General features: G+C 43.5%; 1 protein-coding gene across 5 annotated transcripts in view; it reads right to left on the bottom strand.

Moving 5' to 3' along the window:
* The window catches only part of CARD11 (caspase recruitment domain family member 11), a 73,058-nt gene that overhangs the window by 17,743 nt on the left and 39,593 nt on the right, over positions 1-15,722 (bottom strand). For all 5 annotated transcript variants that reach the window (XM_043493651.1, XM_043493649.1, XM_043493650.1 and 2 more), the window contains exons 6-15: positions 13,788-13,940; positions 13,191-13,316; positions 12,476-12,670; positions 11,638-11,817; positions 10,718-10,769; positions 9,454-9,569; positions 8,187-8,290; positions 3,287-3,339; positions 1,633-1,765; positions 801-1,002 (exon numbers count right to left, since the gene is read on the bottom strand). In XM_043493651.1, the coding sequence (XP_043349586.1) occupies positions 801-1,002; positions 1,633-1,765; positions 3,287-3,339; positions 8,187-8,290; positions 9,454-9,569; positions 10,718-10,769; positions 11,638-11,817; positions 12,476-12,670; positions 13,191-13,316; positions 13,788-13,940 (1,314 nt within the window). The remainder of the gene's footprint in view (positions 1-800; positions 1,003-1,632; positions 1,766-3,286; positions 3,340-8,186; positions 8,291-9,453; positions 9,570-10,717; positions 10,770-11,637; positions 11,818-12,475; positions 12,671-13,190; positions 13,317-13,787; positions 13,941-15,722) is intronic.

The raw sequence follows: 15,722 nt of genomic DNA, 5'->3' as shown, positions 1-15,722 counted from the left end.
ATAGTTTCCACCTGCATCTCCAGGCCTCGGATCTTCTTTTCCATCCGCTCTATCAAGTGGAACTTCATACAAACAAAGCTTTTTTTAGGTACCCGCTGTAGGATCATGTACACCCCACAGCTTCCACGTCCTGTCATCTTCATTGTCTCTTCCATGGCTTGGGTCACTACCACTGCTGCCTCTGTACCTGCCATAGCTTTCCCATCTAAATTCCTGTGAAAGAAAAAACAAACAAACGAAGACCCAAAGACACACCAGATCAAAATCAGAAGACTACCCATCCCTACACCCATGCTCCCCTTACACACTCCCACTCAAACTCCCCCGTTTACAGCTCTGTTTGCACCTATGCCGCTGGCTGACTGGCTGCCCAATCAGGGTTCTGTTTCTCTCACAGCATGCTGCCTCCTACCAGCCTCTACAGACTGAACAAGAGAAAAGAAACAAGCAAACACACAAGACAGAGATGACAGGGAAAGCTCACGGCCACTCCCGTGCTAGTCTTTTCCAAGGGGTATCACTATAACGAAGGGTGTAAAAGGAGGGGACAGTCACTCCTGTCCCAGCTTCTTCCAGCTGGAGTCATTGTAAGCTGTAATTGTGCAGGTGTCTGGGAAGCCCACAAATACCCCCACTTCCAGACTCTCTCAGCAGGATTCCTGACTGGATCTAAAGATGTAGGAATATCGGCTGCAGAGACACTCAAGTTTTGTCATTACTAGAGAATTAAAAGAAGAAAAAAGAAACAAAGGGGATTAGTGCAATGAGCACACACTGTTCATTGTTTATTTAATGCTCACCAGAAGCAGCTGATGTCCCTCCCGGAGACCTGCTTTCTCTGCTAGGGATCCCAGCTTGACAGAGCTGATGAAGGTTCCTTTGTCATTCCCCCCCAGCAGAGTGATTTCTGAGTTGAGGCTGTCTCCATTCAGTGTGATGCGCTGGATAGTGTGGCAAGAGTTCTTAATGCGACCAACAGACGTCACAGAAGGACGGAAAGGTCTGTGTTCATGAAACAAACAAACAGCTTAGACAATGCAGTTCTCAGCTTCTCTCAACTAGTCTGGGACCAGCAGAGAAATTCTCCACTCAGGATAAATGTGGGGAAGGAATGGGGCATGCAAATGAGCTTTCTACATTTATCAAGCACTAGGATCTAATACCCCTGAGAAATCTGTCCTCTCTGCTACAATACTACATAAGTTGTACTAGAGAGCTGCATCTGGGCACCTCCTAAATGCCAAAACAAGACTGAACAGCTTCAGATATATAATGGCACAGCATCCAGTAACTAGCAGCAGTGAGACAAAAAGGTCACTAGGATGAAGCTACTTTCTTCGTATCACTTGCCTCCCCTGGTTTTTCTGAGATAATCATGACAGTCCATCACAGCCTCAGTTTGCAGGATAAATGGTCCTAACATAACGTGTTGTGTTGCTGCACTGTGACATGAGGACATAAGGAAGCGAACTGCCCATGCAACATTGTGATATCACCATGCCATATGATATCTCAGCCTCTGATATTCATGGAGTGTTCTAATATCTTGCATTTAAAGATGGCAACCCTACCCTGGTAGCCTTTATGCCCCCAGATCAGCCTAGGGCAGATAAACCAGCATCTCCAAAATACCTTTCCAGAGAGAACTTCCTAAAAATGGAGCTGACGTGCTCAAGATCATAGGCTTCCATGCCTTCGGACTGGTGAGAGGAAGAGGAGGAGTGCACTGAGGGAGCTCCATGAGAGTATCTGTCATGACTGTCATCTGAAAAAGGACACAAAAATCAGAAGGAATTCCAAATGCCATGAGGAAACAGAGACTGGGGAAAGGTGCAGGCATAGTTGATCCCAGGGCAAGGATTGGGGAGACACACATTCTTTTGATTCACAGCAGGGAATGGGATCCACCAGCCCTGGAGGCAGGAATGAGAATCCCCCTCATCCAAAGTCTATCTGGTCACTCTCAGCTTCATATTTTTGTCATGCTGTCTATTAAGCTTGGAATAGTCACCTAGTCCTTACCAGCCAAATGCCCTCTCTCTCCTCCAAATCAAATCCCTCCCTAAGACCATTTCTTCAAGCAATCGCTCCCCGCTCCTTCTCATCACTAATCACCACCTTGCCTTTCCTCTTCTGAAGTGCAAACCTGAGCTTGTTCTTGTGCTTTTGTGTCCCATCTTATTTAGACTGTTAAATCTGCAGGACAGAGGATGCATTGATATCTGTAAGGCACCTTCTAAATTAGCAACCCCACAGAAATGGTTTTCCATAAATGCTCCTGGGCCACTGGAACAGTGAAAGAATGATGGAATGTAACAATCCCTTTCAGAAATTCTTTACAAACATTAACTAATGGTCCCAACACCCAAGAAGAAAAGCAGAGATAGACTGAAATACAGAGTCGTTCAGGGACATGCCCAAAGATCACACATCCATCCTGTACCAGAGCCAGCATGAGAACTCAGGAATTCCTGGTTCCCAGTTCCTTGCTTAGTCTACACTACCTCTTCCTCCAACAGCCAGAATCCATTCACCATTCCCTATAGCAACTCCTGCTGGGAAAGGCTGGGCTCAGAGAACTGCTCCACAGCCATTGCCCCTATATCACTTCTCATTGTGACTCCTGCTAAAAGAGATTTGGACTAAACAAGCTGCAGCTCCCTCTACAGCCAGTGCTCCAACACCATTTTCTAAAATACAAGGTTCAATTGTCATTTGTTTCCTTTTCAGCACTGAATGTCACTTCTGGTCATTACAACCCCTGCCAACTGGGGTCTATTCCATATTCCATATGAAAAAAAGAGAGTCTTGTGTGAATTGATTTGGTCTTAATTGTTACATTTTCCAAAAGGTGTGAGGGTGGGAGTCCTTTATATCCCTGCTGAGGTTCTACCTTTGTTAATGGAGGTCAGTGAACATCAGGCATCCCTCTCCTACCCCAGTTCTGCCTGTGATAATGGAAAGCCAGTGCATATCACGTATCTGCCTTCCTCCAACCCTATGTAACACCGACTGACCCTGGGAGCAAACCTCGGGAGCTAAATGCATGAGCCTTTACTATATGAGCTAAAAGCCACATGGCTGTTAGCTAAGACTGTAGCAGACTCATTAATCTCTTTCTAAGCGGTCTCAGTGCCATTAGATGGGACAGAAGACCACATCCAGGAGGTGTAACACCTTTATGTGATCATAGGGGCTGGTGGATAGTATCTGAGTCTGGTGAGTTAAGGAATGATAATCATGGCTCATAGCTAAGGTTACGGACTGGTATCCTCCCCTCACTTACCATCTAGTTCCAAAGTATCATAGGCAAAGCTGTCATTGTCCTCTTCAGCCAGGCTGGAATTAAAAAACAAAGAGAGAGAGAGAGAGACTCACTTTTCAAAATTCAGCCAGTATCGGTAGGCTCTGACCAAGGAAGCTCTGTGATGGAAGAAGGTGTTGAAGGTGGCAGGTGAAACAGCAGGACAGCACCAACAGACTAAGCTTTATAGTCACATGTGGCACAGGGACGAAGAAGGAAGGCTGCATAGGAAACATTATCTAGAGAGGCCTGTGGAGGAGAGAGAGGCGTGGGAAGCAGCAGGAAGTTTCAGAAGGAAGAAGTGTTAACAGAGAGGTATTCAAGGTTCTGACAGGTGGAAGGAAACTGTGGTCTCTGGTGGCCTGAACTGGTTGATCTGCACTTACTATTTCAGTTCTTCTTTTGAACAGTTTGATACAGTGCATGCATAGTACCTGCTTTAGATGGCAATGTGCTTTATTCCATACTGGGTCCAAAATGTAAGGGAAGGGCTTCAAGTAGAGCAATAAAAAAGATTTATTTTGGTTATACCTTTGAAGTGTACTTGCAGTATTATAACAGCTGCACGGGTCTTTCTGAGGGACCTTTGACAATGGAATGTCTGGTGAAATCAGAGGAATGTCTGGGTGTACCCGGCTACGTGCAGAACCTCCCACTCCACAACCATCGTCCCCATCCAAATCATAGAATCATAGAATCATAGAATCATAGAATATCAGGGTTGGAAGGGACCCCAGAAGGTCATCTAGTCCAACCCCCTGCTCAAAGCAGGACCAAGTCCCAGTTAAATCATCCCAGCCAGGGCTTTGTCAAGCCTGACCTTAAAAACCTCTAAGGAAGGAGATTCTACCACCTCCCTAGGTAACGCATTCCAGTGTTTCACCACCCTCTTAGTGAAAAAGTTTTTCCTAATATCCAATCTAAACCTCCCTTTGAAATCAGTAAGATACATCACTTCAATGGAAGTTGGATCAGGCACCATGACAAAATACTAGCCACTTCGGGTCTTGCTGACATCTTTACTAAAAATAAAAATAAGGGGCCAGATTGTGATTCCCTTACAGTTACTGAACAGCACCTTCCTCCACAATAGGTGACTTCACAGGGACTTCTTGAGAAGGGAGTAAGATGCTGCTCATCATGAAGAAGATCAGCCAAGATTAAAAACAATGCAATTTCCATTGGTGTTGACTCTGACTTGCAGCCTCACTGCTGGAAAAAACACAGGCCCAGCACCGAGTCTTATCAGTCACTCCGAGACCTGGCAAACTGGTACCAGCATTGGGCTATTTAGGGCATTGCATTAGTTGCCTTTTTGGTAATAGGCTTTCCTTATTAGACAGAAGGAAAAGGAGAGAGAGATAGGAAAGAGAAGAAATAAGGTGGGGAAGGAAAAGGACACACAGGAGATGACCAAGTCTCACACCAAGCTTGTATTTGGCATTAGCTGGAGTCAATGTAGATGGTGATGTCATCTGGTCCCTCTCTATTGGCCCAGTTAGGACATCTTTCAGGATCGGATGACAAAGGTCAGGGGTCCCAGGAGATGGTGGGGGAGGTAGCCATGATGATGAGGCTTGCTCCTTCCCTATCTCCTGTCTTTTAATCAGCTAGTTTTATGGTAGCCAGCTTACCCTGCTACCTCCAAAGTCTCTTAAGGACCCCAAAAGGGAATGATGGGTGGAATAGCCCATCCCCTTATTATTCTGTCCACCAATTAGGCCTAATTTCCAACACATCAACTTTGGTTCATTAATTTCCGGTCCCACATTTCTCTTGTTTACTAGGCATGATCTTAACAGGCCTTGAATTATATTAGTAGGACCTTTTGTTTAGACTAATTCAGTCTGTTTCCCTATTGCATCTTTTCTCTCCAACATTTCTTATTATAGGTTATTGTGACATTTTATGAACTTTCATTCACTTTTCACTACTGAACTCATAATTAAGGTAAATTTGTAGGCCCAGCCAACTGAGTGATCCAATTGGCTAAATATGTAGACTCTAACTCTGTTGGACACTATGCATATCTGTCTTGCCAGACAGAAACAGAATGTGCTGCTGGGACAGCTTGCATGAAGGAAATGTGAGTCTCTCTCTCTCTCAAACACACACACACACACACACACACAGCGCTCCAAAAATAAACAAACAAACACAAAAAAACACCCCAGTGCCATAACATCTGGAATGAGAGACAGTCATGGGTCCAAAGGTTTGCAAACATGGCAGATACCAGGATTTTAAGATGGCATTATAGTTTTTACTGCATGCTGCCAATGTTAAGTTTTCATTTGAAAAAACTAAGACAAATTTTCAAAAATGGCCACTGACTGTGGGTGCCCAGGTTGAGATACATTGGTTCTGCTTTTAACAGGCGCTGAACCCTCTGCTCCTAGTGACTTCAAATGCACAAGGGCTTGCTCCTCTGAAAACGAGACCCAAGCTGCCTCAGATGGGGCATTCAAAAACGGGGGCAGCCCAACTCAGTGGCCTAAACGTCTATCTTTTTCACATGCTGACACACAGCCGACACTTTGTACGCAGCTGGGCTGCTCGCTCCTCTCAGCTCAGCCATGCTGAAAACTGTCTCAAAGAGATGTGAACTCTGCTTCCTCTTCCACCCCATTTACCTCAATGAGGTGTGAACTTAAGAACCTCTTTGGGACCATTTATGTGTTAATGTTACCAAAGCTCTGGCATTTGCCTATTCTCTCTCCTTTGCCGTTATAGAAATATAAATAATAAATAAATATAAATAATAATAAAAATAGCTATCACATGCAACCCTCTGGCCCCCACAACAGCACAACTTACAGAGGGCACAGTTAAACCAAAGAGAATCAGGAAATGTGAAAAATTAAGTACCTATGGCAACATGTTGTACATTTTACAGTAAACATGTAATGAAACAACCAAAAATGTAATACCCTAGATTTTAAAAAGAAAAATAGAAATAAAAATGCTACGTATGTGCAATGTACCAAAGTTAACATTTTAGTAAGAACCTTAATTTCTGTATTTCTCGCTTTTTAAAATTTCCACTGATGTTAGGAGTGCTGGATGAGTTAGGATTACCAGTTAACATGAATAAATGGATTGCAGTAACTGTTTTTGTAGCCAAAAGAGTTATTTTGAGAAAGTGGAAATCTGCAATTCCTCCCTCAAACACAGACTGGCTTAGTAAGCGCTCTGCTACTGCATTAATGGAAAAAATGACTCTGTTTAATAGAAATGCTTGGAAAAAATTTGGTCACACATGAAACTATTGCGTACGTTAGCTGTTCAGTATATATCAGTCCCCGATACTCAGAGGTTATGTTCTCACTTATTTATCTAGATAGTCACTTTAAAAATTGATACCCTGCGTGACCTCCATGGGTTCAGGTTTGTGTTTTATTTGTTGGTTTGTTTGTTTCTTCCAGGTTTTACAAATAACGAACACTGAATTGTGTTATTTATATGGTATTTCCATGTTGTGCGTGCATTTATATATGTTTTGTTTATATAAAAATAAAGTTTAAAAAAATTTCCACTGTGTGTCCTGAACACTAGTGTTTTGCATTTCCTAATAAAAGACCAATATTTGGTGTGACAACAATAGCAGCAGTTGGGGTGCTACAATCCAATATGAACACATATCAAGGTCAGGTCCCAGGACTTCTGCTTTCTTTTTTTTTTTTTTAAAGGAAGTCTGAACTTAAACGACACATCAGCAATTATGATGAACTGGGAAGTATTTGTACTATTTGTTATGAATATGGTTCAGGCGTCTGTATGTTTGGTTATGATGGAGGTAGTTCCTATGGAGTTTAATCAAAGGAACCAAGAAGGACTGGTAAAACAATGATACAGATAAGAGTTAGTTGAGGAATACCCCCAACTGACTCCATTGAGACTGGAATGGATTACTCTTCCCCAGGTTAAAGCCTGGAATCAAGCCCTACCATCAAAGACCTTAGAAAAGGCAGGGGAGGGTTGCGGAAGCTAGGAGAGGCTGCTCACAGTGTGTCAATGAAAAGCTATCAGGCTGACAAACACAGCAAAAACTGCAGCACGGTCAGTCTGTTTCCCCCTGCCAGAGATGGAGAGAGCTGGGCTGAGGGGAATTTACAGAGGTGTAATGATAGCCATGCATAGGCAGGCCATTCATCTGGTTTTAAACCAGACAGCCCTGCTTTTCTAAATCTTTGTCCCCCGTCGAGTACTGAGACTAAATCACCCGTAGTTTTGTCCAGTATCGGACGAGAGACGCCGTAATGAAGAGTGCACTGCTCTGCCCTTGCCAGTGTGATGTCGCATGCACTGTGTGAGAGAAGTCACGCCAGCAGGGGCAGGGTTGCATGCGCTTCAAAATGGCACCCCCATGCGGCATGACCTGGCCTGAACCATGCACATGAGGTCACAATAAGAGGGGTAGGGTTATGCTGGCAAGGGCAGGGCCCATGCCATTCTCAGAAGTACCAGAATGTCCGCTACTCCAAGAATGTGTGAGTGGCCATCCTACCCATGCACGTAGGGGCTTTTTATTTTTTTAACCCTGGGTTGTATGTACTTTGCACCTTTGAAGAATGAATAAAGAAAGCTTTGTTCTGAAGATGCTTTTGCTGTATCATTGCAAACATATGCTTGTCACACGCACCCCAAGGGAAATTCGTACCAGTGCCAAAACCAAGCTGGGCCTGTATCATTAACATAGTAGGGAGCCATGCATCCAGTCTGAGTCTGGTTGGACCACAGGATTCCACTCAGAATGAGGTGTGGGAAGCCAGGTCAGTCACCTGAGGGTGTTTTGGGAAGGACTAAAAGGGGTAGGAGGCACAGTTAGTTCTAGAGCCTTAACAGCGTTTTTTACCCAGCTTTCACCAACACAGCTACTCACCTGCAATGAGGAGCATCTTCTTTGCACCGTCGGACAATTGAATCATTTCCTGGAGGTTCTGGAGTGGTGGACATGATACTGTGGTTGCGATTTCTCAGGGTTTGCTTTTATTTTAAAAAGAAAAAAAGAAAATCCATGTTAAGTGTCATATCCATTTCTCATTTTAAAAGTCATGAGTGTTTTGGTCTGATGCTTTACCGACAGTCTCTGTCTTATATGGACTAGGATAAACTCATTCCATGGTCACAGAATACAATGCACATGAGCACGTCTGTATGTTCCAACTGTTCTGTGTGTGTGTGTGTGTGTGTGTGTGTGCGCGTGCGCGCATTGTGTATAGACATGATATTGTCTTATGTGGCAATGCAAAGTGGCTGATTCACTGCAGAGTTTTAGCTTTAACCTTGTTAAGTGGGACATATGTTGCATTGTGAATACATGTATCAGAAGATACAGAAAAAGAAGGAAAAATACGTTTGCTCATTCTAAATAAACTAATAGTACCAGTTCATAAACTATTCTAAACTGCACTATAATCAAGACAGTCTAATTCATCAGTGTATCTGACTAATAGTCTCAAGAGTATCCCTATAAAGGCAGCTGAGCTTATTATGAGTGGCAGAGGGCCCCCCCACTGGCTAGTCTAGGCTATAATTTTTAAATTCCTGGGGGCAGCATTTCTTACAGTGCTCTGGCAAGGTGTTTTGTTCTTCATCAGGTCTTTTATTAACACTCGGCAAGATCATTCTAACTACACCTGCTGTGCCAGTGCTCACATTGTGTATAATGGCATGTCTACCTTGGGAGATTATGGGGCTACTGCAGAAATGGATTGGTTAGTGTGTGCAGAAATTAGCAACTACTAGCTGCGCCCCTTCTCTGACCCACTGTGGGTTATGAGCATGAAGGGCATGAGAAACTCCAATAGAATTTCAAATGTTCCACTAAAATCAATTACAAAGCAGACTTTGAAGAAAAGCCTCCACCTCCTACACTAAGTGTTAAATGGAGAGAGGAGATACTGAGAGCCTGTAAAATCCTGTTGAAATATCTTTAAATAAACACAAGCCAGGTATGTGATTCTGGGAAAGGTTAATAACATGGTTCTAATAAAATGCTGGTAAAAAGGATTAGGGAACTAGTGACAGGGCTCTGAGTTTGATCACAGCTGGGCTAGTAGTGCAGAGCTAGTGCTGGGGTGTGGGAGCTCTGAATCACATTACAGGGAAGGTCACAGACAAACAAGGGGCACCCGAAGGCTCCTTACAATTTTGCCAACTTCACAGCTGCTGACTGAGTTATTGATGGAAACAGGATTGGAGGAACTGGTGTCTGTGCGGCTGCTGCTGGCATCAGCCCCATCTTCATCCTGTGTTCTGATTGCTGTGCTCATGAATGACAGAGTCCAAGGCAGAGAGGAAGACATACAGCAGAGACATTTATATTAGATCCGCTTCAGTATAAAATTCTTCCTTACGTTCCCAACAAGACATAGGATTTTCCAACCATTCGGGCTTATCTTCTGTCTGTCCCTTCATTCTCTTTACTAAATGGGAGAGGTAGCTCTCCATTACCTTCTGATTCTATCACCCTTTCCTCCCAATCTTGTTGGGAGATGCTCTAAAGCAGGAATGTGCACACTTCTGGGGACCACCCTGCCCCTCATTCAACCCCCTCTTTAAAACACATTTCTCCTATGAGGTTCATGAACATTAAAGAAATATCTTATTTATATAAAAACTTAAATGAGCTGGAGCTGGTCATCTGCTCCATGGGTGGAGATTAATCCATCTGCTCATTTAACATATTGTGTGTCTGAACTCTACTGATTGTCTGCTAAACATGTAGGCTCCATGGAGCAGTGACCATGTCTTCCTCTACCTTTTGTACAATGCTGAGCATACTGCCTGCACACAAAAATAATGCACATACTCCCTGCTCAAACCATTACTTTTTGTTAAGTGTCTGTTAGTTAAATGCAGGGCACTAGGAAAATTCAGACAGCCAAGATGCACATGGTAATTTGGTAAGATTACAGCTAACTGATGAATATGTAAAAATTAATATCAGCAGTTAAAAATGAGTTAAAAATGGACTCCAGCTTGCCAACAGATAAGGGGACTGTTTAGATGACCCAGTAGATTAGGGGACCTTCTTACTCAAAGATTCCATCAATATTCAGAAACAGAAGAATGGTTTGATGATCTTTAAGGTAGATCTAATTTTGTCCCTTTTTAAATTATAATTAGATAGAAGATTCATGTTAAAAGTAGCTAGAAAGCTGAGACTGTCTATGGGACAGGATAAAGGAGTCTATAGAGTGACCATGGATGGAAAGAATGATCAGACAGCCTCTCGTCAATTTGAAATGATGATTAACATAATTTAGTGCAAAAGAAGACTGTTCCTTAGGTCTCTCAGGTTTAGTTCTGAGTTTGCCCTGTTGGCATGTTTGTTAGAACAAACTGACGTAGATGGACTAGATGAGACAGACTCAGACAGACAATTGGGACACTGGTGCTCTCTCTGACCTTGAAAATCTGATGCTTTGCTTGTATTGATGGGGGATTTAGCTCGTGGTAGCTGAAAGAAAGAAGACAGATATCAAGCCAAACTCAGGGTAGGTGTCATATTCACTGTAAAACAGAGACCTCCCTTCCTTGCCCCTTTGTCACACTGCAGAGCCTATGTGCCTTCATCAAACAGGGCCTGGAGAAGAGTTATTTAAACACCAAATGCACTGCAGTTCCCATATTCTGCAGAGGGAATGACAAAAGATGAAGTGGGTCTCTCGTGACTGGTTTCAACAGGCTGCTCATACAAGAAGCCTCCCTTTGCCAGATAAAAGGAAAAAATGGACCTCTACTGCTCCTGGCAATAAAGGCAGCCGGGGCTCAGAAAAGTTAGGAAAGGCAGAGAGAATTCAGATGGGGACACAGAGAAAGAGCAGCTCATACATTCTATACCAATCTTAGATGGTAGGTTTTTACAATTAATGAATGCAGTGCAGCCATAGTCAGCCCAGTAGTCAGGGAAGTCAAGGGCCTCAGTCAGGCTGCCGCTTATATTTGAATGAGTAGGACATGCTTCATGTAATTCTGAATTAGCTAGCTGATATTGCTCCAAATTTTGTTTATTTCTTCCGATTGTTCCTTCCAGATGATGCCAGCTTTTCCATCAGTGCTGCATTTCCCATCAGCCATTCCACATGTGCTGGGCTTAGGGCATTAAACCAATTTTCAAGACATACTTTTTTCACTACTATTAAGGAGGCAAAGATCCATTTTATTGAAGCCACAGTGAGAATATAAATGAGCAGCACGAGTACGGAGAGCATAGGGGAGGAGGAAAAGGGGGCAGCAATTGTCTCGCAAAACCCCGACAAAGCCTGACTGTATCTCCTCCACAACCCATCTGAAATACACAGTTCTGGCCTCAGATTGGGACACACCTGGATTCCCTTCAGGTTCATTCTTCTCTTAAGTCGAGACTGATCAAGGAGGAAGAATTTATTGTCGTCTGCTGACTCTTCAGAGGTGGAGGAGTCATCTGCTTCCTGACCATTGGCTTTGGGGCCAGGAGCACCAAAGGTCTGGGAAATCATGGTAACCGGCAGATTCCTTGGTAAACTCTAGACATAAAAGAGAGATTTTAGTGATCTTTTTCTGAAGGCTACTGCCAAAAGCATAGCACCACTTCTGGTGGCCTCCCTTTAGTACATCTGGCAGGGTTGCCTGTGGTCCGAGTGAGGCCTGCATGCTCAGTTGTCGTGGTGTTCAGGCCACAGACCTGTAGTTCAAGTGATTCAGCCGCTATCTATCGACCAAATAGATTGTGGTTCAGGTCTCAAACTAGAGACTGAAACTGAAATTCACAGAAATTTCTGTTCGTCTTTAGCAATAGTTCATGGTCCGTTAGCAGTTTACCGATTTGCAAACTTCATTAGAACTAGCTCCTCAGAAAGAATTGTTAGGAGTTTCCTTCCCCAGTATGCAGGTAATCTACCCTCTACATTTCCTCCTCTTCCATTTGGTGTCAAGGCTCAGCAGAAGTGAACTGCCAGTCTCTGAGAGACTATGTGAATGGAAGAGCCAAGTTCCACCCCCTAGCCCTGGAGGGCTTCTCACAGCATTGAAATTGAATAGAAGAGAAATTTTCCGCTTTTTTTCAGGCTGGCATTGCTGCTCACAGACAGAATAAAAATAAAATCCCATCCTCCTCTACATCATGCTGTAACTGAGACAGAGCCATGAACAGAAGAGAGCACAGCGAGCTCTCCCTGGACCTACCTGGTCATGACAGTTCTCCTTAGAGAGTCGTCGGAGTTTGCACTCCAGGTTAACAATGCAAGCCTCCTTTCGGACTGCTTCGATCCGAAGTTCATCGTTCTTCTCCTCCAGCTCCCGGATCTGCTTCCTGTACTTGTCCTTCTCAATCAGGCACTGAGAGTACTGGGTTTGTGCCTCATCTCGGGAACGGAATGCCTGCAGAGGAAGGAAAACACTGCTTCACACATGTGTGCCACATGGGTTCTCATCTTAATTTAGATTGCCCAGTCTTTGGGACAGGGACTGTCTATTGCCGTGAGTTTGAACAGCTCCTAGCACAATGTTTGGGACCTCTGTGCACTATAATAATACAATTAATGAAGATGATGATGGCTGACAATTTTTAGTTGGCAGCAAATGTCGCAGACTGCTTGACAAAAACCTTGACACTAATAAGCAGCTTACTGTGTTGCCATTAAAGAGTCAGCACACACTGGCAGCTGCCACAGAACCTCGAAGAATTTCCCTATACTTAGACTAGTAGATAATAGCAGTATTGCAAATGCCACTACCTAGCAAGTATTTACATTTTTTAATAACAACCATTATATGTAACAAATATAGTGACACTTTGGGTCCAATTACCCCCAATTCCCAGAGGTGGCTTCCAACAGAAACAGAAGAAAGAGAAGATCCAATTTCTCATTGTTACTTCCCCCCTCCAAATGTGACGTACCTGGTCTCGCTCCTTCTCTACCTCCTCGAGCTGTATCATCACTGTGGTCATACGGTGCTTGTACATCTCACAGTCTTTCCCCAGAGTTGAGCACTTTAATTCCAGGTCTTCTTTCTCCTCAAGATACTGCAAATGACACAGACTAATCAATACAAGCAGTACATCAAAGTAGAGGTCTACCCTGCAGCACGGAGGAGATTCCTGTTCACCTCCAGGTGCACACTAATCTATACATTTGCTTATATAAGACATAGACATATATGGCTAGAGTGTAGCTCCATGCTGAAAAGGCATGGCTGTGAGGAAGCTCAGACTACTGCAGTCCAAGCTGATGCTGATGGAGTCTTGTTGTAAATTACCCCCACAGCAGTGAATGTTGTCTATGTGAAAATTAATTGATTTCAAGGAATTGCACCTGCCCTGCCCAGATGACCCTAGACAGATTCATCTGAACAGCTCAGGATGGGAAGTGAGGACTGAACCAAATTGCTACTGCACTTCTCCATCAACAGTCAGCTGCAGGTATTACTGGTCATCGCAATCAGAGATCCCTCAAAGAGATCTTATCCCACTCTTTCAATCCTGTCTTTCTCTCACCTTGTCTCTCAGATCCTCCACATGACGGATTTCCTCCTGGAGATAAAAAATCTTGTTAACCAGCTCCTGGCGGTCCTCTAGTGCCTCCTTACGGTCATGCTCCAAGATATCCAAGATGGCTTTGTCCGAATCTGGCAAGCTACGTTTGCCAGCCTGAGGGGACAAGGTTTAAAGATATAGGATAGGAGGAGAGAGAAACAGAGGGGTGGGGAGAAGAAAGAAAGAAACAGACAGTAGAAGAGAAAATGAGATTGCAGCGGGAAAGTAGGAGAAGGGAGGGATATTTGTTAATGTTTTGAAAGCTGAACAAAGCCCAGCTCACTGTCAGAATTGCTGTGGAGAAGGGGTTGTTTTTACTGTATCTGATATAATTGGATACATTTTGGATGCAATGACAATGAACAGCCTCTCCTTTGCTCCAGGCCCTGCATTCAAAACCTCTCTCTATTAATCAGCCCACACTGAGCACAGAGTTTGCTCTTTGCCAAGGAGCAGGGCCCAAGAAAACATGCAGATGAATTTTTAAAGCATGCAGACTTTGCATGACTTTGCTTAATGAATATTAAACACATGCCTAGAGTCACCAGTGCCCCTGCCTAGAACTAATACTTCATTTTATACAATGTCCAGAAACTTTCTTTTCCCCTTTAGGAATTAAAGTTAACAAGAGGACTGTTGGAGAAATAAATTACATCCAAAAATAACTACATAAACCGGGAATCAAAGACAAAAATCTTAAGCAAGAAAATGCAAATTTATTTTAAAAATACTTATACTAAGTTGGAGAGTCCACTGACATTTTGGTTACTGAATAAAATAAGTATTTCTAAAATAAATTGGCTTTTTGTTATTTTGAGAGTGTTTTGTTTCCATTTTTAGGTAGTTATTTTTTGGTGATTATTTCCTTATTTCCTTGTGTGTCATAGTAATCATCATGTTAATTTTTTAACAGCATACGAGTCTTCAGATTAGATTGCATCTCAATGTAAGATTGGATATTATACCTTTTTTAAGATTTGAGCTTCACCTTGTAGAAAACTAAGGCCTGGTCTATATTAGGAAATTAGGTTGGTATAACCACATCGTTCGGGGTGTGAAAAATCCACACCCGAGTGACACAGTCAAATGGACCTAATCCCCGGTGTAAACTGCGCTAAATCAATGGGAGAATTCTCCCATCGACCTACCTCCTGGGAGATGGAGTGCCTACATAGCATAGGTAGCGTCTTCCCTGAAGTACTATAGTGGCGCAGCGGTTTATGGGTAGGCAAGCCCTAAGACTTCTTAGGCACTGCCAGAGAGGCTACAGATGTGCTCTGGCATAAGAATGAGTTGAGAATCTTTAAAAGGTGTCATTCTAAATTAACTTTTGTTCCTGCAAGGTGCTGAGCACTCACATGTTGCGATAGATCCTGGGGTCTGGCCAAGCCCTGCTTAGCACATCACCTGAAAAGGAGGGCTAAAGTGGCTGTGCCCTCCTTTATGCCCTTCCCTTACCCCCAAACCTGGAGTTGGCCACCCCCGGTGAAGCCCCCAGTGCAAGTTAGAGTAGTTTTCTGCAATAACCCACAAGGAGGTCATCTCAGTAGCTTGTCACTTCTGGAGAGCAGAAACATTCTGAACAGGCCTCCTTTCCCCAGTCAAATCCCTTACTCCAGCGTGGGTGATGACATAGGATTGGCTATGCAGACCCTACACCAGAAGAATCTAGGGAAGCTTGCTAAGGTGGTTTTGCATTGGTGAAGTTGGGCAAAACAACTCCAGCAGAGCAGGATTTGGCTCACTGATTTCAATAGGAATTGAGAGGGCTCAGCACTTCATAGCAGACACTCAGCACCTTGCAAGATCCAGCCCTGTATTTGCATCTAGCTTTACTAGGTTAAGAATTCCTTTTGCTTGTGCATCTGTTTTATACGGGATAATCTGCAGAAAGTT

The sequence above is a fragment of the Dermochelys coriacea genome, chromosome 10 (genome assembly GCF_009764565.3).
Source record: "Dermochelys coriacea isolate rDerCor1 chromosome 10, rDerCor1.pri.v4, whole genome shotgun sequence".
Classification (NCBI taxonomy): Eukaryota; Metazoa; Chordata; order Testudines; family Dermochelyidae; genus Dermochelys; species Dermochelys coriacea.
Note: the sequence above shows the minus strand (reverse complement) of the source record. Positions and strands in the feature narration are given on the sequence as shown.